Source organism: Saccostrea echinata, unplaced genomic scaffold (assembly GCF_033153115.1).
Source record: "Saccostrea echinata isolate AGI-Se365-2 ecotype Australia unplaced genomic scaffold, CSIRO_AGI_Sech_v1 ptg000015l, whole genome shotgun sequence".
Lineage (NCBI taxonomy): Eukaryota > Metazoa > Mollusca > Bivalvia > Ostreida > Ostreidae > Saccostrea > Saccostrea echinata.
In genome coordinates this window covers 4876428-4903106 of record NW_026889764.1, presented here as the reverse complement: position 1 = coordinate 4903106, position 26679 = coordinate 4876428, and the positions used below count along the sequence as shown (strand labels likewise).

General features: G+C 33.0%; 1 protein-coding gene across 1 annotated transcript; it reads right to left on the bottom strand.

Moving 5' to 3' along the window:
* Positions 1-5862: 5862 nt before the first annotated feature.
* LOC133188016 (sushi, von Willebrand factor type A, EGF and pentraxin domain-containing protein 1-like) lies at positions 5863-13005 on the bottom strand. The gene is made up of 9 exons (XM_061323405.1): positions 12895-13005; positions 12324-12476; positions 11779-11931; positions 11542-11694; positions 10959-11021; positions 10521-10625; positions 7102-7258; positions 6346-6516; positions 5863-6131 (listed from the first exon to the last, which is right to left on the bottom strand). Exons 1-9 carry the CDS (start codon positions 13003-13005, stop codon positions 5863-5865), a joined length of 1335 nt encoding a protein of 444 aa, XP_061179389.1.
* Between the last annotated feature and the right edge of the window lie 13674 nt (positions 13006-26679).

Here is a 26679-nt window from a genome sequence, read left to right as displayed (position 1 = left end):
CTGAACCAAACTTGCATGGATGATGCATCAAGTGATGCATAAGACTACCAGAGTTGCTTCAGATGCTGGATTGGACCTACATTTTTCAGATGAATGACCAGATCAAAGTTTCTGGAGCACATCCATTACCAAGAAACTATAAGTCCTTACTAGACCAAACTTGCATGGATGATGCATCAAAGGATGAACTATCTCAAACTTGCTTCAGATGCTAGATATGACGTAATATTTTCTGGATGAGGGACTAGTTTAAAGTTGGGACAAGTCCATTCTTAGATAACTGCAAGCCCTATCAGACCAACATTGCATAAATAATGCATTTAGGGATGCACACTACCAGAATATTAGTTTAATATGGGACTTAACCCTGCTAATAATATTAACATTTGTTGAGTTGAGTTCTCTAATCTTTGATGACCTATGTGTCTTGGGTGGCAAGGGAAGCTTAGTGATAATTTTGTGAATTTGTACAAAACTGTTATCATTTTGTTTGTTCCTTTTGCTTATAATGATTGATGTATATGTATGTAGAATTATTTTCTGTACAGGAATATGAAAGCTTAGTGTGTTGATACTGCAGTTAAATAATAGTGTGCTTCAGTAATAATAATACATCATAATTGTCCTGGATGTGTATAATAAAGGTTTGAGTGCTTTTTATATACTTGCGCATGATAAGTGTAAAACTGAACTTGCACATATTTTACATAGATCAATGAATGAATGCAGAATCTGTTACATGCTGATTATGCTGCATCAATCTGACTTACAGCATACATTATATGCTGTAGTGACTCTATCATCCCGAGATCGGATAAACGAAACCAAATGTGGGTTTCCAATGATGGTAGTCTGAATGAACTTGATCACTGCTTGTCACATTAAGGGGCAAACTAAACTTGCACTTACATGTATGCACCTGCTTGAATGCTCCATGCTGGTATGTTTTAATGACTAATAAAGGAGAACCTTGAAATGTTTTCATCTTAATACTAGTCATATCAAAACCAAGCTTATATTTATGCATGAATGGGTGCTTGGTCTTATGCAGGTTTTGGATCCTGTATGTACGTACATCAATGGATACCAAGTGTGATGCTTGAATTCATCTTACCTAAATTTTATGATTTAATGACCTATAAAAAGGTTTTTTTTAATTGTTCATAGCTAGATTATACCAACCAGACTTGTATAGATGCATTTTAGGAGGATTAGCTTAGTGCAGCTAGTTCAAAGGTGAACTAGAAAGGGCATGAACACCATAAGAATAGCATAAAGCTGCATTGTGTTGATTTATGATTGCTGTCCAAATTGTAAATATATTAGGATGTTGTTTAATTTAATAAATCTTGTATGTATTTTGAATCAGTATTGTGTTGATTTGTGTATATATTATGAAGCATGAACAGGGTTCATTGCAGTATTGACCTCAGGAATTTGCATTGCCTAAAAATAAATGGCTAAGATCAACGTCTGATAAAGGAGATAAATCTTATTTGGAGAAATGACTATTATTTCTTGATGAAAGTATAGTAAGAAGTCAGATTTTGTCAAATAAAGAGACGGATCTAAATACAATTTATAAACAGTACACTGAAAACATGCTCGCACTAAAGGTGGCACCATCAACATATTAGATGACTTTTGTCGAGATGAGCTTTGTAATCTTTGATTGCCTAATATGTTTCTGTTTTAATTGTCTCCCTTTGGAAGGAAGAAAATTTTATAATTTTTTTTAGCTCACCTGAGCCGAAGGCTCAAGTGAGCTTTTCTGATCACTTTTTGTCCGGCGTCCGTCTGTCTGTCCGTCTGTCTGTCTGTAAACTTTTAACATTTTCGACTTCTTCTCAAGAACTTGCCACAAAGTATCCTTGGGTGAAGGGAATTCAAGTTTGTTCAAATGAAGGGCCACGCCCTCTTTCAAAGGGAGATAATAAAGAATTAGTGAAAAATGAATAGCATCTTTTAAAAATCTTCTTCTCAAGAACCACAGGGCCAGGAAAGATGAAACTCATGTGGAAGCATCCTCAGGTAGTGTAGATTCAAGTTTGTACAAATCATGACCCCCGGGGGTAGGGCGGGGCCACAATGGAGGATCAAAGTTTTACATAGAAATATATAGGAAAAATCTTTAAAATCTTCTTCTCAAGAACAGCAAAGCCATGATGAGTCATATTTATATGGAAGTATCCTCAGGTAGTGTAGATTCAAATTTGTTCAAATCATGACCCCTGGGGGTAGGGCGGGGCCACAATGGAGGATCAAAGTTTTACATAGAAATATATAGGAAAAATCTTTAAAAATCTTCTTCTCAAGAACAGCAAAGCCATGATGAGTCATATTTATATGGAAACATCCTCAGGTAGTGTAGATTCAAGTTTGTTCAAATCATGACCCCCGGGGATAGGGCGGGGCCACAATGGAGGATCAAAGTTTTACATAGAAATATATAGAAAAAATCTTTAAAAATCTTCTTCGGATCCCAGGAACAGCAAAGCCCTGATTGATCATATTTATATGGAAGCATCCTCATGATCAGGTAGTGTAGATTCTATTTTGCTCAAATCATGACCCCTGGGGGTAGGGTGGGGCCACAATGGAGGATCAAAGTCTTAAATAGAAATATATAGGAAAATTTCTTCTGAAGGAGAATTGCAAAGCCATGATTAGTCATTTTGATATGGAAACATCCTCAGGTAGTGTAGATTCAATTTGTTCAAATGATGACGACTGGGATAAGGAGGAGCCACAATGGGGGATCAAATTTTTACAAAGGAATATATGGAAAAATGTTAAAATCTCAAGTACAACAAAGCCATTTGTTATGTTGACATGTAAGCATCATCAGGTAGTTTAAAATACAACTCCCCCCCCCCCCCAACCCCTCCTCCCCCACCCCATCCCTAGTAATCTTTTCAATACTGAACCGATTTGTGCTTTTGCTTAGCCAATATGCTCAGGTGAGCGATGTGGCCCATGGGCCTCTTGTCTTTTTAGCTCTTGTGAGCCAAAGGCTCAAAGAGCTAATGATATGGCCATTTGTGCGGTGTACGTAAACTTTTTAGCTCACCTGAGCTGAAAGCTTAAGTGAGATTTTCTGATCACCATTTGTCCGTCATCTGTCCATCTGTCTGTCTGTCCGTCCGTCTGTAAACTTTTCATATTTTCATCTTCTTCTCAAGAACCACTGAGCCAAGTTTAAAGAAATTTAGTACACAGCATCCTTAGGTAAAGGGGAGTTTAAATTGTTAAAATGAAGGGCCAACCCCCTTTACAAGAGGAGATAATCAAGAGAAGACAAAAATAGGGTGGGGTCATTAAAAAATCTTCTCAAGAACCACAGGGCCAGAAAAGCTGAAACTTATATGGAAGCATCCTGGGGTAGTGCAGATTCTAAATTCTTCAAATCATGGCCCCCAGGGATAGGGCGGGGCCACAATAAAATCAAAGTTTTATATTGAAATATATAGGCAAAATCTTTAAAAATCTTCTTCTCAAGAACCACTGGGCCAGAAAAGCTGAAACTTATTTGGAAGCATCCTGGGGTAGTCCAGATTCTAAATTCTTCAAATCATGGCCCCCGGGTGTAGGGCGGGGCCACAATAGGGAATCAAAGTTTAAAATATATAGGCAAAATCTTCAAAAATCTTCTTCTCAAGAACCACTGGGCCAAAAAAACTGAAACATATGTGGAATCATCCTGGGGTAGTGTAGATTCTAATTTGTTCGAATCATGGCCCCCGGGGGTAGGGTGGGGCCGCAATAAGTATTACAAGGGAGGGAGGGTCTGGCGAAGAACAGCAGGGCCAAAGTAACTCAGGTTAGCGTTGTGGCCCATGGGCCTCTTGTCTTTGATATACATGTAGGTCGAACTTATTCCTGGACATCAAGCAGCCAAACTGTTGGCATGATTGTAATAAGCACTGAGTCCTCTACCAAAATTATGAAATTCATTGCCCAGGGTCAGGGGTTCTGAGGGGCTCTATTAATCATAGAGTGAAAATGCATGAATTCTTAAAAATTCTTCTGCTCTCCTCCTGTATAATTATATGTAGCAGACAATCTAAGTGCATGGTTATGATGAGCAAGAGTGCTTCTTCTAAAATTATGAAATACGTGTCCTTTATACTAGTAGTCAAGTAGACTTAAAAGAAATAGAAGAATAAATATTTATATAAGATTACCTTATTTATGTACACAAAATACCAAAGACCAAGAGAGTCCACTATGGTGTGGTAATTATGCTGGGTGTATTCTGTGAATATCGTTTGATGCCTAAGCACTAATGTAATGTAATTTTTGCTGATAGAACATTATTGCTAGAACTGCCATATACAGGATATTTTCTTAATTGTTGTTGTATATATATCATATATTAAAATTCTTGTATAATTCTTTTATTCAATTTACTTTTCAATTACAATATCTACTTTGATTAACCATCATGTGAACTCGTTATAATCATGCACTTACTTTGCTCAATACTTAAAAGCAGATAATTAGTATATGGGAGAAATAATGAATTTTCACTACATAATTTTAGCCTCATCCTTGCTTCAGATCTCCTGACCCCGAGGCCTCTATCACGTTTTCTTATTCTCGCCCAGACATCGCTTATATTTCAAGACAGTATCCATGTATTTTATATATATCACGTTAAGTACCAGAGCACATGTTTGTAGAATCAGAATCATTTATGATTTTTTAACAATTGTTGATAACCAAACACATCATATAAAAATTTGCGACTTCCATTTTTATTTAAAGAGAATTTGTCTATAATGTCGAAAGGAGTTTGTCTCATGCATTAGATAATTATAAAAGTAATCAGAAAGACCTACTGATAATCCATACTACATTTTTGTATTCATATGAAGCATAATTATTCATAAACTTCTACATGAAAAGAAGTCTCCTGCTGTGGCTTTTAATTCATCATTTAGATATGTTGACGACGTTTTATCAATGAACAATATTCATATTGCACTGAATTGTCTATTAATTTATTAATTATCCAATCAAGATCAGGAGCGCACAGCGGTCGTGGTCGGTAGGCGGGGAATGCTTTTTCCTAGTCGGCACTTGATTCTACCTCCGTTTTAGAGGTCTGTGTTGGGTTTGCTTATAATTTGTATTATTTAAATTGACTTTTGGGAATGATAACAGTTCGTTATATTCACATTTCATGCATAAAGTACATCTACACTTTAACCTTCTCCAAGTCTTAGTAATTAAAATTAGCTCAAACTATGACAAATTATTTAAATGAATGCCTGAAGGAATCTTTCATCAAAGATTTCAACCAATTACACCATTTCTTTTTTTAGATTCGCTTTCGCTTCGTCAACTTCGTTCTACAAATGAATATTATATGCACCTATCAAAACATTTCCAAAAAAAAAAAAAAAAAAAAAAAAAACGAAAACAAAAAAAACGAATTCCTCTAGAAGGCATCAAGGCATCTAGTTTAAATAAGAGTGAGTCATATAAACCTCTTATGGGAGTCTCGTCTTCTGATCTACCTATATATCTTTTGCTTATGTAAATTATAATTTTTAAATCATGTACAGTTGAAGTTCAGGTCTTTTGATATGATTATTATAATTTTACGAAAATATTCTTAAAAATACAACGATGATGAATAAAATTACAGAATTATTCATTCAACCTTTTCCTTTTTGAAAAAAAATGTATATTTTTGTTTACAGAATTAAAAAAAAATGAAATAATGACTAATCTATTTCAATAATTAAAGGAGCAAGGTTACATAATGTCGGTTTGTAAACCATATTTCAACTGACAAGGAAAATATCTATTCCGTGCAAAACGCATTCGTTGTAAATGTGCCTGTTCCTTTGATTTCTATTCATGACATTCTGGAGGGAATGTATAAGAAGTATAGTTTTCATTTGGATATACATCAGAGCTGTCGCTAGTGTAACATTGTTCTTGGCTTATGGTTTCCCTATTCTTGCCGTCCCCACGCTTGCTGACAGTGACTTCCTCAATGCTGCTGACAGTGAATCCCTCACACCTAGCATCAGACCAGCAAAGCTGTTTACAGTTGGTTGGTGAAAGATTTCCCCGGAAAATCCCAAAACTTTCATAACTCATGATCTGTGTTGTTAAACCTGAAATGTGAAAGTTTTACAATACCTAACTTGAAATCTCCCTGAAATCATGTTTATTTCCAGGATTTTGTCTAAAATGCTATCTGTATGAATATCAAGTACATGTCAAGTACATGTCATGTATCATAACTATCATAAATTCATATAAATTCCATAACATTTGATTAAAGACAGAGTGAATATGTAATTTGAACAATGGGTTTTGATTACATACTGTAACACATTGTCTTCTCTTTATTGTAACACATGCTGAATCCCGTGCAGTCTTTACATGTGGCTTGTCCGACCTCATCCTGGAACGTATCACCCGAACAAACCAAACAGGAGGTCTGTCCAGAACCATTCTGATAATGTCCAACACTGCAGTTAACACAAGAACTCTGTCCTACAGGGAAAACAGAATCATTAAAGATCGAAGTTATCACATTAAATCCACAGATCTGATTTTATAATAATGACTGTTTACCCACCTGAATATGACTGATAAGTCCCAGGTCCACAAGATTTACAAGAATCTGTAAATTGAATGTTCAATATGTTTATTCCAGGACGAAAACACATTTTAAAAGATATAGATATGCATGTATGCAATTTGACTATGCCAAACCTTTGATTACGCTATTGCATGCGATATAATAGAGGACAGACTGTGGAATTTATACTAATTTTGAAGTTTACTACGTACGTCAATTTAGAATAAAAAAAAGGTAATTAGACTGTTTTATTTTCTATTTTTCTTTTATTTATCTTTTTTTGTATCCATTATCGTTAACTCCATAATTTTTTTTCTACTTAAGTCAGAATATACGTGTATGTAAATGTCTCTGTAATTGATCATGAAAAACTGTATCTTTAAGAAAATGAAATTGCCTATTTAATTCAAATAGTTATGAAAAAACGTAATAATTCATATTGAATATACGATAGTGTCAGCAAAATATATGTAATTTTAAGATTTAACAACATTTACCATAAGTTTCCTTTTCAAGATAAGGCTGATAAGTGCCTTTTGGACAGGATACACAGTAGCTTGATCCGGGTTGATCCTGATACGTTCCGCTTGGACATAGAAAACATTGTAAATTGCCTGTTAGAGGACTGTACTGACCAACAGGACAGATTTCACACTGTAATAAAAGACAAGAAAACGAGTTGAAGTTGTTTACATTTCTTTCTTTTTTTGGTTTTATTTCATTTGGTTAAAAAAGTGATATAGAGTTATTTCCCACTGGTCAAGTTGACGAATGCCTTTAGGACAGGACAAGCAGATGACTTGATCCGAGGATTTAAAACACAGAGTTGAAATGGGTGAATTCAAAAAAAAAATGACCACCAAACTGATTTTTTTTGGAAAATTTCAACTACTTATAACATATTTTTCACTTATATCATCATATTGCACATGCATTCTAGTTTAAAATCCTGAAGTGGCAATATAATAGACAATTGGATAAAAAAGTTTCAGATTTTTTATTAGTAAAATTTCTTTTGAAAAAAGAAAATATCATTACACCTTAAAAGACTTTCTAATCACAAGAAATTATTGTTTTTTATGCTTCAAAATGGTAAAAGGGGTATAGATGATTAAATCTAGACCTAGATTGAGTATCTTCTCTTGTATATGTGACAAAAATTGGCTTTTTGATTGTTATTTTACATTATTTTTTTCAATTCTGGTTTGAAAAGTTTCAATACGAAAAAAAATATGAAGCAATAAAATTCTTCAAAAGTCACTTTTTTGTCCGTTCAAGTCAATTCTTTAAATCTAAGCCAAACAAGAATTTTTATATACAAGTTCTCTTACAAAAAATACTAGATTTTGAAGTGACCCTATGTTACATTATTGTGTTGCACTCCTGACATCTGATACGTATTTTATTTAACATTGTTTTAAAAATTCTAACACACAATAACCCATTCTTACTTTGTAAATCAATTTGTCGTTTTGATATTTTTCATCTTTTACGGCAGGTTTTTCATATTTTGAAGATCTTAAAACATGATTATTTGCAAAGTGTAATATATATAAATTGTATTTAAAACTATATGTGAAATGATGAAAACTTCTCCCTGAAATGACTGTAAAATTTCTGTAATTTGTTGATAGACATAGTGCTTTGAACATCAAATAGTATCAAACATTTTTTTTCAACTAATCTTTTAGTAAAGATAGTTAAAAAGCATTGGTAATTATAAAGCAGTTTTGTTGCACTCCTTACTGCAGTAAAATTTAAAATTAAAACCATATAATACAAAAATTCATAAAGTGTTGGCAACATCAAGTGGTAATGAAATTGTGCAATATTTATAACCCAATACTTCAGTATTAAAACAGATGAAAGTATTTAAAATTCACATTTTATCTGAAATTATTCCCTATTTATGCCAAAAACTAGCTTAAATGTATATTTAGAAGATAAAATATATTTTATAGCATATTTTCCTTTAGAGGACAAACACAGTAACCCACTAGAAAAATTCTATTCATCATTTTTTCTTTATTTTTATTCTTACTGGATGATTTATAATTCAAACATATTTGTTGCACTCCTGACCAAAAGCATTGGGGCCTTCAAAGTAGAATTGTGAAGTGAAAATTACATAAGAACTTGTTCTGTTGTTTCAATGAAGTTGAGGAGGAATTACTTGAATTTTATGACAATTTTTTAGTGTGTTTATTTTTAACGTTCACTAAAAAATCACAAAAAAGATAAAAACACATCTGAATTGATAAAATTGAAAAAGGAAGGATTTTAATAATAAAACTGTCAATAATTTAGTATTAAATTATACAAAAAGATCATTATTAATTAATGAATACTTCTAAGCGTGAATAGAAGTGTTTTCGACACATAATTTGAATCTTTAAAAAAATGTGTTGCACTCCTGACCATAGAAATATAGATCTGAAGCACAGCCAGATCCTGTAATTGATAAATCTATTTGGTAAAAATGTTCTTTGTGTCTTTATTTTCAAAATAAAAATCAGAAAATCATATAATGATAATAGTTTTTTCATGCTTGGGAGCAAAAGATCAAATGTTGCACTCCTGACATTATTGGGTATGCACATATACTTGACTCTCATTAATGCTGCTTGTGATTTATATAAAAAATTTTAAGTTTTAAAATGTATATCAGTTATTGTTTTACACTTCAAAAATTCTTTTTTGTCATAATTTTCTTTCAGAAATTTACAATTGATGTTTTTTTCTGTTGCACTCCTGACATGGTATAACATTTTTTTAAACATCAGCCATGACCACAACTTGATTAAACAAAAGTTACTACAGTCCAAATTCAAAGCTCAATACTTTGAATATTATCAGGAAAGTCTTTATTTTCAACATAAAACATTATTATTTATTTCACAGATCTCCAAAAAATATTGAAATATTGAAATATCAAAATGTCACAAAAAGGTGTTGCACTCCTGACAATTTTAGCATCATTTTTGGGCATAACTTTTTTGTTAATTGAGATATCAACGAGATATTTGGCAGGTAGTTAGACACTACCAAAAGACATATGCTGAGACATAGAAATCTATTTTCATTGCCTGTATTTTTAGTGTGGGTTGATAAATATGCATTTGGTCATTTTTTTTGAATTCACCCAAATTGCATATGACGTCGCGCACGATGTTGGTGTCAAAAAGTCAAAATTTCCATTGCGACAGCATTTGCGCTATTTTTATAATTTTGAAACAGTTAACTGTATGAAAACTATATATCATTCGGTCGGTAATTGTATACTTGATACGTTTTAATATATATATTGGTCAAAAAATTCCATTTATCAAATATATGTATTCGACTATTCGTTCAATTACGTCCAAAACGCATGTAGACAGGTAACGGGAGCGTCGCACATGCAATAACAAAATGTTGATAACTTCCATAAAACAAACAATACAAACATAAAATTTTGCATAAAAATTCAAAATATTATGTAAATGATGTAAATTCTTACAATTGTGATGTCATTTAATCCGTATGCTGTGAACGCGTCCCTCAAAATGTAAGACAGAGATGTAGATCAGCGTTAACCGAAGAAATATGGAATGAACATGAAATGCTTTTGGGTTCTTAGAAAAATATTAAGTAAGCTAAATAAATTTCGAAATAACATCTCAATAATCCTTTTGGTGTGTAAAGAACTATTTTTAAGAATAGAATGATATTGTGTGTTCATATGTATGTTGGGTACCTGATATTTAGAAGATTCATCGGGAGGATATTGAATAAGATAGTGTGTCACAAAGTTTGTACGTTCAGTGTCACAAAGTTTTTTAGATCCGTAGAATGGCTAATTGAATAATGAATATAACTTAATTATTTATTTTATTTGTTATTTATATCTTCCTTTTTTATTTGAAAAATGACATACCGTTATTGTACCTTCGTCAGGCTGATAAGTGCCTTTTGGACAGGGCACACAGAAGCTAGATCCGGGTTGATCCTGATACGTTCCATTAGGACATTCAAGACATCCCTAACAAAAAATACTATAGTTAATTATAGTTTACTATAGTTAATTATAGTTTACTCTAGTATCAAAGGTTTTTTTTACTATAGTAAATCAAAGTATTTTTACTATGAATTTCAGATTGGTATATTTCTTTGTTCTTCAATTCATACATGCACATTTTTTTTTACATGAAATTGAACACTATTTTTTGTATATTCACATATTATTTCCAAATTTTGCACCACTGTTATTGAATTTAAGAGATTTTTAGCTTTGACATCTAAAAAAAAATCCATAATTGTAAATTTCCATAGTAAATCAAAGTCAAAGTTTGTCCTATAGTTAACTATAGTGAACTTTTGTCAGGGAGCGCGGACTATTGGCCAGAGCACTGAACTGACCAACAGGACATAGTTCACACTGTAATAAGAAATAGTTAATGGGATTATTGAGTAGAAATTACATATCTCTCTTTCTTTTCTGAAAAATGACATACAGATTTTGCCCCTTCTCTAAGATGAACTTATCAAAGCGACGAAGGATAGGACATACTTAGAAAGAGTCAGTTAACAATATTTAGTTGACATTACATAATTTTCTTCCTTCCTTTATAATTATATTTTCTTGGGAAAGTGACATAGAGTTATTTCCCCCCTTCGTCGCATTGATAAGTTCATTTATTCAGGTATGGTTTTGAACTGTTTATCACCATTGTGTTCCTTTATTATACTATTTTTATTGCTTACATTTCTTGTTTAATTTGGTTTAAAATGTGACAAAGATTTATTTCCCTTTGGTAAAGTTGATGAATGTCTTAGGGAGGGTACAATCAGATGACTTGATTCGAGGATTTAAAACTCAGAGTTAAAATTACTTTCATTGTTTTATTATTTATTTTTTTTTATTTATTACTTTCCTTTTTATTTGAAAAATGACATACAGTTATTTTTCCTTCGTCAGGCTGATATGTTCCTGCTGGACAGGGCACACAGAAGCTAGATCCGGGTTGATCCTGATACGTTCCGTTAGGACATTGAAGACATTGCGAACTGTCGGCCAGAGCACTGAACTGACCAACAGGACATATCTCACACTGTAATAGAAATAATCAATGGAATTATTGAGTTTAAATTGCATATCTTGTTTTCTTTTTTTTTTTTTCTGAAAAATGACATACAGATATTTCCCCTTCTTTAGGTTGATAGGTGCCTTTTGGACAAGACACACACTGGCTTGAGCCGGTTTGATTCTGATATTTTCCTATAGGACATTCAAAACACTGTGAATTGCCTTTCAGATCATTATATTGACCAACAGGACATACTTCGCACTGCAATTAGAAAAGTCAGTAAACATTATTTAGTTAACCTTACATAATTTTCTTCCTTCCTTTATAGTCACACCTTTTGGGACAGTGACATACAGTTATTTCCCCCCGTCGTTGCGTTGAAAAGTTCATTTATTCAGACATGGGGCTAAATTGTTTATCACCATTGTGTTCTTTTATCATATTATTATTATTGCTTATATTTCCTGTTTTATTTGGTTTAAAATGTGACATACAGTTATTTCCCTTTGATTAAGTTGATTAATGCCTTAGGCAGAGGACAAGGAGATGACTTGATCCGAGGATTTCAAAAACAGAGTTTAAATTGCTTACTTGCTTTATCATTTATTTTATTGTTATTTATATCTTCCTTTTTTATTTGAAATATGACATACAGTTATTTTCCCTTCGTTAGGCTGATATGTTCCTGCTGGACAGGGTACACAGTAGCTAGATCCGGGTTGATCCTGATACGTTCCGTTAGGACATTGAAGACATTGCGAACTGTTGGCCAGAGCACTAAACTGACCAACAGGACATATCTCACACTGTAATAGAAATAATCAATGATATTATTGAGTTTAAATTGCATATCTGTTTTTCTTTCTTTTCTGAAAAATGACATACAGATATTTCCCCTTCTTTAGGTTGATAGGTGCCTTTTGGACAAGACACACAATGGCTTGAGCCGGTTTGATTCTGATATTTTCCTATAGGACATTCAAAACACTGTGAATTGCCTTTCAGATCATTATATTGACCAACAGGACATACTTCGCACTGCAGTTAGAAACAATCAATAAAAGTATTGAATTAAAATTACATAGTTTCTTCCTTCCTTTATAATCATTGCAATTCTTTTTTGAAACAGTTATTTCCCCCTTCGTCGGGTTGATAAGTGCATCTATTCGAACATGGTGTTAAAAATTGTTTTTCAGCCTTGTGTTCTTGTATTAAATGACTTACAGTTATTCCCCCTTGGTTAGGTTGATGAGTGCCCTTAGGACAGTACTTGCAAGATGTTGATCCTGGCTGATCCTGATAACTTCCCTGCTGACAAAACACACACCACGTCATACCACTTCCTGAATTATACTGACCAATGGGACATGGGACACATTGGCCGTTGTTTTCGTAACGTCCCGCTGCACAAACTTTTCAAAGGCTAATACTTTCATTATAAATAATATAAAAATCTAATAATTATACATATTACTATGAGTAGAATTAGATGTGATTCACGTTTAATCAGCGCACAACTTTATTTTGAAAAAATCATTTTACCTGATTATAGATTTCACATAGAAATATTGACTAAGTGGAAATTATCTGTATTTATCTTACTTAGACTTATTCTTAAATCTACTGAGTAATATTGACATGATGAACATTTTCGATGTAAAATGAAGGAGAATTCTTAATTTTAATCCAAATTACCTCTCAAATAGATGCATTTTACTTGTTTTATATATATTATTGTAATAGCTTAAAATGCATTGTTAAATAGTTTAAAGATATTATATCATTTTTGCTTTGATTAACGCATAACTCCATTTTGTGACGTTTCGGTCGTTCACAATTGAATCCACCTGATGCATCAAACAATATAACCAATCTTGGAGTACATTGTTTACCATGCACCTACATGTACAGCTTCATGAAATATGGAGATAACGAACACTATTCAAGCTCATAGTCCATTTAAACAATACAAATCGGGAGCGGAGCAACACGGGGCTCCAAAAACGTCAGAGGTGGGATCAGGTGCAATAGAGGAGTAAGCATCTCCTGTCGACCAGTAACACTCGCTATGTGCTCTTTGTCATGATCGGGTAAACGAAAAAATTCGTAGGAATTTCAGGGTGTAAATAATGGCCTAACAATTGATATGAGAAACGTTAGTCAGTATTTGACCTAATGATAGATTGGATTTGCTGGGAAAGTCATTGTATCGATCATGGAACTTGCCAAATGATGACTTCAGACGAGACTGTTGATATCCTTGTTTCATCAACTCGTTTTAAAAATTGATCTCACGTACAGCGTGCTCTTGCATAAATTTATTATAAAATATTATTACCGAGGATTTTTTTTAAAAATGAATTTGCTTTGAGATTCAAACCCTTCTACAGAAACACTGTGTATAAATTTACGTTTTATATTTATATATTACGTTCATATATTTTGTGCAAAAGATTAAAATACAATGATCAAATTGAACAGAATTTGATGCTGTCCTTTGAATTAGCGTTTGAAGCACAATGAGTTGTAATATGGATGTGAGTGTTAGAAGAAGAGGAAGTTTATGAAATGGAAGAGTTTGAGAAGGCAGATTGAAATGAAGCGTGAGAGGAGCTAGATTGAGAGGTAGACCAGAATGAGATGAAGTGTGAGGAAAGGAAATAGACACAGGTGAAGTGATGACAGAAAAAAATACAGAAAAAAGAGTATGTAGAAAGATAGACTGAGATTAACTGTATGATGAGGGTAGCTGAATTGAAAAAAAGAATAAAAACTAAATCGTATTTTACCTTCATGTTTAAGGAAAAGTATAATTGTTTATTGACACTTCATACAACCATTCCTTAAGATAAACTAAAGTCCAGGCTTTTGGACATCATAGACAGCTACTTTTTCAATAAAAATTGAACTCTTAAATTTACTTACCTTTTCATTGGTCATTTGCAAAATTATTTTGTTAAAAAAGCATTCTGATTGTACACACAAGTACTCTAAAGTTGATATTAAAACGATGATTGAGTTTCTGATTGACAATATCTATGTAGTTTTTGGAGATCAGGTCTTTCAAGAATCTATTGTAATTTCCATGGTTACCAACTGCCCCTCCTTGTAAGCAGACCTATTTTTGTATTCACTAGATGAAATCCTGCGCAAGCGGGGGGAATTGAATTTTTACCAATACTCACTGATCATTTCCAATCATATATCTTATAGTTTCTACTGACAATTAATGATTGGCTTATTAGCAGGAAAAATACTTACAAAATCCCGCAGGTAGGTTAGGATCTAACGTAGATAAGATTCACCCTCACCCCCTTCTTTCCTTTTTTTTTGACTTGGAAAATATCAATTTCATTGATACATTGCATGTTTTCTTTACATGTAATTTAAGCAACTTTATTTTGATAACTGCTGTACAATGTTATTACATGTTATACTTCGGAAACTCTGTTTCCATTTCCTTCAAGGATAAAATAAGTGAATGCACATTTTACTGATTTTTGGTAAAAAAAAAATAGCTTTTTCATCCTTGTATTAAATATTACGAAAGACTATGTAGAAACTCCCCTGAAAGGTATTGCTTAAAGCAAAATTTTTAAAAAGTTTTAGGAAACATATAGAAACTTAGAATATACCACTTTTACATTATATATTTGAAAAATAACTTATTCATTTATTGACATTTCTCTTTAGCAAGTCCATATTCAAACTGTACTTCGGGTTCGTTGCCATTATGCTGTCCGTGGCGAGTATGCACATTTTACTGATAAATTGTTAAGCACAACTTACTAAGAGCTTTTGATTTATAAATATATTCATAACTCATAGTATTATCAATTTCCATACCCATTCACTTAACACATTAAAGTTTTTAATATTCATGTAGTGATTATCCTTTATTTTTATTATTAACATCAGATCGGACATAAACGAAAAGGATTTGCATATATATTTTTTTTAATCAGTAATCAACATTTATTTATATCACTTTAATCCATTTTTTATTGAATAATTCATCAACAACGTTTTATCAAATAATTAAACGATTGCTTGTTGTCAGTTTTCTTTTTAATTCAAAATTGTCACTAACTTAGATCCGCCAAACGGAACCACCATCGCACTCTCTTTTTTGCTGTTTCACGACTGTTTATCGAAAACGAAAGTAGACTTTTAATTTAAATTTACGAAAATTACTAATCAAGTGAAATCTATAAATAAAGTTTACGGACATTATCTCATGCCTAATATAATATTAGAGGAGTAGGTATGAACTCTGGTGCTGACGTTTCGGAGTTTATTTGCAAAATTTATTAATTTAAAAGTATAGATATAAAGCAAAATCTCATACACGAGAAGAAGAAAACACTTGCTGTGGCCCTCAACTCGATATTTAGATATATCGACGACGTATTATAAATTAACAATAGTTACTTCCATTCATAGGTCGACTCGATAGATCCCTGTGAGCTTGGAATAAAAGATACCACAAAGTCTGACACATCTGTTTCATATTTGGATATTTTAGTAGAAAAAGACTTTAAGGGTAACCTAACAATAAAGCTTTATGACAAATGTGATGACTTCAATTTTTCAATCGTCAACTTCCCTTACATATGTAGAAATATAACCTTATCGCCCGCATATGGTGTTTTTGTCTCCCAGTTGATACGATACGCAAGAACATGCTCTACGTATGAACAATTTCTAAAACGAGGCAAGGTCGGAAGGGTGTGCTTACTCCTCCATGGCACCTGATCCCATCTCTGATGTTTTTGGAGGTCCGTGTTTGCTCTGCTTCCAAGTTGTATTGTCTTAACGGACTTTGAGCTTGAATACTAATCGTTATTTCCATATTTTCGCCTCGTGATCGGGAGGTCGTGAGTTCGAATCTCGGCCGCGACTGACCTAAGTCGATAAAAAATGGGTAGCAACTGTTCCTTCGCCATGCTCTCGGCACTTTGAAGTGAAAGTTGCGGGTCCTTCGGATGAGACCTTAAAAACCGAGGCCCCGTGTCATGGCAGGCGTTGGCACGATAAAGATCCCTCACTGCTCAATGGCGCTGAGTGCCGAGTAAAGGTCAACATTTGAAGCCCTTCACCGGTATATGGTGACGTCTCTATATGAGTGAAAAATACTTGAGTGGGACGTTAAACAACATACATACAATCAATCAATCAATCTCCATAATTTCATCTTTACAGTGCAATTTCCTTTAGTAGCCATAAGTTTAACATCTGAATGTTACACCTCCAGATTATTTCCTATAAGGTACTTCCACCCCCAAAATTTTATGGGTTTAAAGAACTAAAACCGCATTTACTTTCCCTGAATATAGTTTAAATTAATTATAACACAGAAAATGCACAGGTTGATATGTTTGTTGAAGATGTCAGACATGAATAATCAGAAGTATATGTCAGCATAAAAAATCTACATTTATTGTAAACAGTATTATTAAAGTTATGTAAAAACTGGCTCAAATACACAATTCTGACACAGGAAGTTCTTAAATAATTACTTCTTTAAAAACGAGATATTTTGATAACATAGAAAACTGCTTCTTCAATAGAAATGGAACTCGGAACTTTTCATATCTTGTGATTTGTGATTTGATTTGTGATTTTGTCAAAATGACTTTGTTAAGATCACTCTGAATCTACACACAAGTACTTTGAAGTTGATATAAAAAGAATGTCGGAGTTCCTCATTGACAATAGTTATGTAGTCTTTGGAGACCAGGTCTTCCAACAAACTGTTGGAATTTCGATGGACACTAATTGTGCTCCTTAATTCTCGACATTCAGATATACTTGCGATGTTTTATCAATTAATAATAAGGATTTTCATTTATATTTCGACTCGATATATCCCACTGAACTCGAAATAAAAGACACCACAGAGTCTGCCACATCTGTTTCATATTTCGATATTTTTACCGGCTATAGACAATAAGGGCCGACTAACAACTAAACTGTATGTCAAACGAAATGACTTCAGCTTTTCCATCGTCAACTTTTCTTATATTCATGAAGCAATATTCCGCTATCACCTGCACATAGGGTTTATGACTCCCAACTTATTTGATACTCAAAAACATGCTCTGAATATGATAAATGTATAAACCGAGGCAGGCTACTGACAGATAAGTTGATGTTACAGGGATCTTGTTTATTGTCAGCATTTAGTAAATTCTATTGTCATTATACTGACCTTGTTAGCAGATATAACCTATAATTGGATCGAGTTTTGGCTGACGTTTTTAATACCAATCGTTGAGCTTTTGTTTTTATACTTAACTTGACTACGGAATATTCCGTCTCCCTAATCAATATTTAGGGCTCAATGCGGGTGTGACAGGTCAACAGTGGATGCTTACTCCTCCTGGGCACCTGGTTTTTCTGTTCTAACCTGTTCATAGATTTGTATTGTTTGTGGACTTTGTTCAGATCGACACCGTCCCTTATCTTTACCTTCTTCATTATAGATATGTATGAATTGTGAATATCAGGGAAACCATTTTACAGTAGAGGTACAGTAAAGAAAATGCCTGACTTTAGAAACATGAATTAGAGTAATTGCCCTTAGCACAATTTTTTTTAAATTGAATGATTAATTAAATAAAAAAAAAATTAATTTTTTAAATTCTTTTCGTAAACAATATTTTTCACTACACCTTTTGAAAAACTTTTTTCTATTAATTTAACCCCCCCCCCCCCGATTTTGAAAAAAAACCCAATGACATCATAGTAGGGTGAGGAGAGTAGGAAAAGGGGTCCAACTGGTAAAAGAGAAATGGATACATGTATACGAATGAATACGAGTAATTGCATAACATTTGTTACAATAGGTACAATGTACCCTGGCTTTTATAATTCTATCAGAATTTTGACAGATTATCAGAGCATGTTTACGTATGTACAATTTCTAAAACAAGGTAAATCATTGACAAACAAGTTGATCAAACAAGAATACCAGCAGTCTCGTTTAAAATCATCATTTCGTAAGTTCTATGGTCGATACAATGACCTTGTCAGCAAATACAATTTATCATTGAGTCAAATGCTGACTGACGTTTCTCATACTAATTGTTAGGTCATTATTTTCCCACTGAATTGTCTACGGATTTACCGTTATTTCCCGATCATGATAAGGAGCACAGGGCGGTTGTGACCGGTCGGCAGGGGATGTTCACTCCTCCATGGCACCTGATCCCACCTCTGATGTTTTGGAGATCCGTGTTTGCTCTGCTCCTATTTTGTATTGTTTAAGGGACTTTTGAGCTTGAATACTGTCCGTTATCTCCATATATTTCATCAAAGATATAACAAAAATGATATTAAAATTAAAAAAAAAAAAATGAAAAAGTTTAATTGTTGTATTGTATTGTTAATATGATTTACATTTTGATGGTAATAATGCACTTTCCTGGCAATGAGTATAGCTGCAGTAACAGATCTTAAATTCCAAAGAGATCCAGTGAGGGAATTAGTTCGGAAAAAAATTATCTTTATAAGATATAATTTGTGCTAGACCATTTATTATTTTTCATTTAAAAATCTTGTAGACTGAGTTTTCCAAGATATTCTAAAATATACTAGTAATATTTTTCTTATGGCTTTTTATGTATCGTCTTTCCCAATGCTTGTTGTTTTATAATCATTATGAGTGACACTTCATTTTTCCGCTGGAGATCTTGTTATATCAGTTAATATTTCCTTGACGAGGTATTAAAATGGTGAGGTATAAAGTGACCCCCCCCCCCAAGTTTTCAGCTTTAAGTTTTCCTTTACCTTTTGAAAGGCAGATCGTGCTGTATTGTGTATTTACACACCTGTAGAAGAATGGGCATTCTATATCTCCGCAGTTTCCTAATGTTTCCTATTAAAGAAAAAAATGAAATGAAATAAAATAATTCCTCTCAAGTTTAACAGTACTTGATGAATTTTCAATTTTCATTTTTACCTAAGAAAATGTATTCTGATATAAGAAATGTTTGTTTTTAAAAATAAATGAGTTCATATTACCTCGGAATTTTCGGCATTAACAAAGATGAAATCGGGATTCCTCGTTCCTTCCAGCATCACTTCTGCTGATTTGTTATTTAGTTGACATGAATACGTCTTTTTATTATAATTGATTGATCGACAGTGTTTGCGCAATAGACATTCTTTAATACAAGCATGTACTCCTATTTTTGATATTTTTTCTGTGATAAATCCATCCAAACGGAATCCATAAATAAAATTCTCTGTGCAGCACTGGACAGAGAGAGAAATAGACCAATAGAAAAAGAGAACAATCGCCGTCCTCATCTTGAGATCCTCTGATAAAGGCTTTATTATGTTTTATAATTTAAACGTTCACGACCAGTGGGATATATTTTAGGCTGCAGTGATTAAGGAAGAGGATTTTGTCCTTGTTTTAAAAAATGTTTTAATTTTACAAAACAAGGTGCACACTGCAAACTTTAATTGTTATTGGCACACCTCTTTTCTATAGAAAAAGAAACAGAGGCTAGACATTGATCGAAGACCTTTTGTCTTACTTCGTAAGTTATCTTTAGAAATAATATGTGTTTCCTAATTTACAAAGAATTTTAATTGGGACTAGTTAGTCATTTTTTGAATTGATTTTTTTTACGATGATTTCATCTTAATATGTCGTCAGGAATTCTATTATTTTATTTGACTTTTTGGCGGTAACATTGATTTTATATTGATATTAAATAAATAATTCAAAAATTGCATATACCACGTTTCTTCACGTGATTGTTCAATGCTAGAAAAAGGAATAGAAAGGAGAGAAAATAGAGATATTTTCAACGAGAGACCTACTTCAATACGTTTTCTTTAACAATAAAAACATTTCTACGAAATAATCGGTGTCTCAAAGTAAGCACCACCTACGGTCTACCTAGGAAATTGTGTGTACACCCAAAATATCAGAGGGTTACACCAACAGGTACTCCAAATATATGAGAGAACGATCTGTACCATGGTTGTATTTAAAATGTCTTTCCATTAAAGAGTCCTATATAAGTATGTTAAATCTAAGCGCAGAGAATAAATTTCTATTCAATAAATCAGTAGCAACGCAAAAATAGAATTTTTGAAACACTAGCATACATTTCAGTATTTATCAGTGAGCGAACAATCTACAATGACAGTAAGCAACCAGCATTACCAGCAATCGAAGACACCTTGTCATCAAATTCAACTGGCAAATATTGAAAATTTCAAATGATTATCTGCCAATTTATAAAAGTGTCTAGACTATCATCTATAATTGGCCAACATCAGCTTAAGGACATTGGCAAGGTTCCTGGCTTTCGTATAGAATTTTTGAAGAACTCTTGAGCAGATGTAATAGTATCAAACATGTTATATTCTGGTTCATTTAACCCCCAAGCCACCCTTCTTTTTTAGATTTTGTCAAATCAATGTTTCTCAATGCATTTCCTATGTACGAGGGGCATTTCAAAAGTGAAAACTGTTTGAATAAATATGAACCGTTTCACGGAAGTTAATGAATTTGATACCATTGAAAAGTGCTGGGAAATGTGCACTTATTGAGACGACAATTTCTCATTTTTATGACGTAATAACTTCGAAAATGACAGAATCTCGAATGCTTGGCATACTGAAAAGTTGCGATTCTTGTCCACATGAGAACATCGAAAAAGTGCTGTCAAAGGCTTCCTTGAAAACATTTTTCAAAGAAAATTTACATGAAGCTAGAGTAAGACGGTAAAAATGGTACTGTAAATCAGACATTCCATATTTCATTTTAAGGTTGGTTTATACGCACGCTTTATGACCGGTTACGTTATCAAAGGTATTCATAAAAGATTTTGTATTTCTATGACATACATGTAATTTGACTTTCAGTCTATTATATAGCTCTCCATTGCATTAAACAAAATGTATTCCGTATTAGACTGAAGTGTATCAATGCAGTTTTCTACAGATGTATCTTGAATAACAGGTCTCTTACCGTTTACGACTAAAAAGTACTAAAGTCTTCCCCCGGACGTGTTTATGTGAGTGTTTTTTCACATTACTTCGACTCAAAAAATAAATCTAAAATCTAAGTTTTATTGCCATGTACAATCTTATTTATTACCCAATAATTTAATTTTGTTTGTATTCTAGCCTCTGATTGATTAATATCCAAAAAGGAACACAAATTATTTCTGTATAACCTGGTTTGGTATGGACCCCCCCCCCCCCCCCCCGACAACCAGCTGAATAATCTGTATCCATACAATCCTCTAATTTCCAGTCCTCGGGATTCATGGAAAATTCCAGATTTAATAAATGTACTTTAACTTCAAACAAAAATTCGATCTTACCACATGTAAACAAACAACATGGCTGCTAGGCCTATGTATCAGTTTTTACCTCCCCTCGCTTCCCATCACTTCCGTTACTTCCGTTACTACGGTTGTATTATATTGAGCGGCAAATTTGAACTAATAAAAAGCAACGAAATTTTAAACCCATAGTTATATAATGATTTTAAAGTTAAATTATAAGGAATGACTCTTATTCTTGGCCAAATTATTCGAGTATAACCTGGTTTGGGTCAGTTTACGCTGTTTTATAATCCGCGAAACTGACCCAAACCAGGTTATACTCGAATAATTTGGCCAAGAATTAGAGTCATTCCTAATTATTTAAAATTTGTGAACATATCGGGTTACGGTGGTGCTACAACTACACAGGCGCCATTTTGGTTTTCACAAGAAAATATGGGACTCCCTTAGCTAAACTTCTCATTAGCTTTAATCATTCCAGCACAATTGGTTAAAACACCTGACGAATTGATGCCAACAAATTTTGTAACACCAACAATTACAAAGTGACGTCAAAATATGGGTGTATTTTTCTGATCTTCTCAATGATGCCAATTTCATTAATTTCCGTTAAACGATTAATATTTTATCAAACAGTTCTAAAAACATTTCAAATGCCCCTCGTATCTTTTGTCATTTTTAAATGTCTGATCCGTTGACTGTTTTGATGTGGAGGGATAATTTATTGAGAAAATTTTCAATAGCTTTTACGCTTGACAAGAAAATATTACTACAATACTGATTGGCTTTGTCTGGACAACACAACTTCACACTTACGCACGGTATTTTCAGATCGAGTCGTGAGGCTACATATTGTAAAAGATACCAGCTTATGCACATCCGATAAAAGATTGCAAAAATCGTGTAGATCAATATTTTGCATAGTGTCTACAACCTTTACACTACCAGAGCATAATCAACTGTACTACAATTTTTACATGTAACTGCTAACTGCGCCTATATTTTTGTCATTTCACCCCATTTTTAATCTGGTCTAATAAAATTATTTACAACTCAATTCTTGTGTTATTAACTCTTATCTGGTCAAATAAATTAATTTAATCAATTTATGACTCTTATAAAACTGAACGAGAGGAAGCCGGTATCTTATTTACAGGAGAAAAAATTAATTATTTAATAAAAACAATACATTGATACCGTTGCCCAGCCCTTGCCACGTGGAGGCCTCCTCGTTAAGGGCCATAATTTTGAAAGAAAAATTTAAAGCCAAAGTTAATAAATTTCTTAAAATCATCAATCTTTACCTTAGCCGATAATAATTTGTCTTTGAACAGAATATTATATATATCAAACTCGAAACCAAAGAAAAAAATAATACTTGTTATAATCTTATATTTATCGATTGATTTCATAAGAGCGAAACATGTAAATGCGAATAAAAAATAAAGCAGTTTCAAATCATATTCTGTCACTCTAAATCTTACGACAAAAAGGAGGAAAATAGATCTCACATAAAATAAAAATAATTGTTAGAAAAAAATATACTATTATATTAAGAAACCAGAAATGTTAATATTTACAAGGTTTTTAAGTAATTGTACATTCTTTAAACTAAAAAAGATAGGAACGCGAAGAAAACAAAACCGTAAAAAAATTGCTACTTATATGAGAAAAAAACCTGAAATGCAATATTTACATATTTACAATGTATACAATATGTACAAGGTATACCCAAATCTCATGAAACACAATTAATTTAACAACGAAAAAACAGATTATCTGTTTAAAACAAAAAACAAAAAAAGAAACAAACAAACAAACAAACAAAAAAAAAAAAAAAAAAAAAAAAAAAAAAAAACACGTCTTATCCGATTTCGAAGAGGAATTTACTCAGTGTAGTCATAGACACCTCCACAAATTCGCAGGAAATGGCTTGTATTGATGATCTCATCGTCATAGTCCGCCCGAGCTTGTCGAATTTTCTTCTCCACCCTTGTGCTGGTTATTCTTGCATAACGAGACAGGTCCTGCGCGGAAACCTGGACTGCACAATTTCAGCCTCCTTCTGCAGCATAGGAATCAAGCGGTAGAGCCCGATGTTTCCGTGCCCAGCTTTGCCATTGAGACGATTGTGCCATCCTAGGTAATTTTTTTAAAGAATGAGCAAGTCAATAAAATTAAGGGGGGCAAGGAGGGAGGGGATTAAATATTTAAGGTACACATGAAATAGATATATCTATAATACATTACCTTCGGTATCGTTGTTGGTATGAATCTTCTGCTTGTAGATGGACCAGGCTGGAATAGGGAATACTGCGTTGCTAATCCACTGTCTCTCCATGTAGTCTGTGAGGGACTTTAGAGAAGAAGATTATTGAACCTTTTCTTGTTTTGCCCGGAATGTGGGGTTGATGTCATTTGAAGGCAGAATTGGAAGGGCCATTAACTGTTTAATAAACCAGTGAGTTGCCTTTTTATCACGATAGGTGGCAGCTACATTGTAGTCCAAGGTCTTGCACATGTCTCCATAATGCCTGTGTCCAATGGAAGACACATCCACGGATTGAAATACCGGGCAATACTTCTCGAATGGACTGCCAAGCCGCTAACGGAGGCAAATTGATATTTAGTTTAACTTATAATCCTTAACATTTTTCATTCCTACACTAAGTACTATTTTTTCATTTGTGTAATAAGAATAAGAAAATGAAATACCTTTTTCAAAGTCCAGCATAATTTCCTCAACAACCGGTTCATCTAGCCGTTCTAATATGGCCTGCAAAATCTGAAGAATCAGGAAAATCGAAGTTACATGTATTTCTCTGATTTGCAATGATATTTAAAAGGAATAATTTTATGAGTCAGTGATGCATGCACATTTTTGTCAGTTTACTTTTGCTTCACCATCATATAGTCTTCCTTTTTTCTACTTGACATCAGGGCAAATACCAAAGGAAACTGTTTCTTTTGACCGCCCTGTTGCACAAAGGCGTGTATTGACATCAGCTGGCCAGTTTTACGGAAAACTTTGGGTACAACCTAAGAATGTAATACTCATTCGTGCATATTTGATTAATCTTTAAATCCCCCCCAAAAATTATAATATTTAGTGTATTGATATATATAGCACCGACGATGTCTTTGTTATCTAGGTATTTTAATTAAATATATACATATATTAACCTTAAAAGTCCTGTCCATATACCAGCGCGTAGCGTCCTTCAGCAGGGATAGCTGGAAAGGGGAACTGAATATTATGTGCCTCTGTCCATCTGGAAATTTCATAGGTGGGATAAGGTGCCTAAAAAAAGAAAGTATCCCCTGTCGACTGGTCACACCAACCGTAAGCCCTAGTATTGATGGGGTAGACGGAATGCTTCGTGGTTAAATTTAGTAAAAAAGAAAAAAAAGCATAACAATTGGTATGGAATATGTCAGTCAAAATATGACCCAACAATAAGAAGGTCATTATAACAACCATATATAGAATTTACGAAATGTGACTTTAAATAAGGTTGTTGAAATTCCTGTAACATCAACTTATCTGTCAGTAGCCTGTCTCGGTTCAAAATTTGATCGTTCTCTAAACATACTCTTGAGTATCGAATAAGTTAGGAGATATAAACACCATATGTTTTTGCCAAGGTTAAAGTTTTTTTTTTTGGAAACAGACAGACAGACTACATGCCTCCGAATCTCCGAGGAGACATAAAAATTCATCATAACAGCTGATCGCAACTGTTCAAACCTTCCATTTGTTATATAACTTCTTATTATCTATTCATCATTTGAAGAAGTATAATGATTTATACACACACCCACAATATACATTGTATACATTAACTGCATGCGTCATTTCTATTTTAAGAACATTCATTTCAATGGATTATTTGTTTTAGTAGGAAAATTATAATGATCAAATACAGGTGACAACTGTACATGTTCGTGCAGCGTGTTTCTGTCTAATATTCCTTTTTTTATTTCAAAATCATAGTTTTTTAATTAAACACACAAATTATTTTCTCCGTTGCTATTTACCATTTGTAGAATAAATGCAAGAATTAATATTGATCTGTCTTTTTAATTCCCATGTCACTGCTCTTTTTAAATTTAAAGGTACAAACAGCTTGGGTCGTCTACTTTCTCTATAATTGCAAATATAACCAATAATGAACCAATACTTTTGCTCCTTAAGAGAGGCTTGACAAATTTTTAATTCAAAATATACAAAATGATAGCAGTATCAACAAAAGGCCAAAAATATTGCCCAAATGTGTTTAATACTTTACCACTTGTCATAACCGATACCCTGAAGTTGAAAAATGCATTTCAACTTGCAATGAAGAATGCACTCAATATACTTATAAAAACTGCAATATGGGTAAGAAATATTATTTGCATATATTTACATCCACTGAATATTATTTCCTTTATTTCTTATAAAAACCATCGCCGTTAATCAGTCCATAAACAACACTAAGCAAGCCACCTGCATAGATTTCTTAAGCAAACGGCTGTCCCATCAATTATGCATACAATGACATACATATCTATAATAAAATATTTAAGATATTTAATTTACTTTGAATGTTTTTTTTTTTCTTAAAGATATAAATATAAACAATAAAATGTTTTTCATTGTTTGTTAGTTCAGGAATTAACGTCGCAGCTATTGCAGAAAAAAAATCACATA

Coding starts and splice junctions, on each gene's coding strand:
- LOC133188016 (XM_061323405.1), bottom strand. CDS start 13,005: ATGACGTGGTGTGTGTTTTGTCAGCAGGGAAGTTATCAGGATCAGCCA. Junction 12,477..12,894: donor CTAACCAAGGGGGAATAACT/GTAAGTCATTTA, acceptor TTTCTATTACAG/TGTGAGATATGTCCTGTTGG. Junction 11,695..11,778: donor CTAAAGAAGGGGAAATATCT/GTATGTCATTTT, acceptor TTTCTATTACAG/TGTGAGATATGTCCTGTTGG.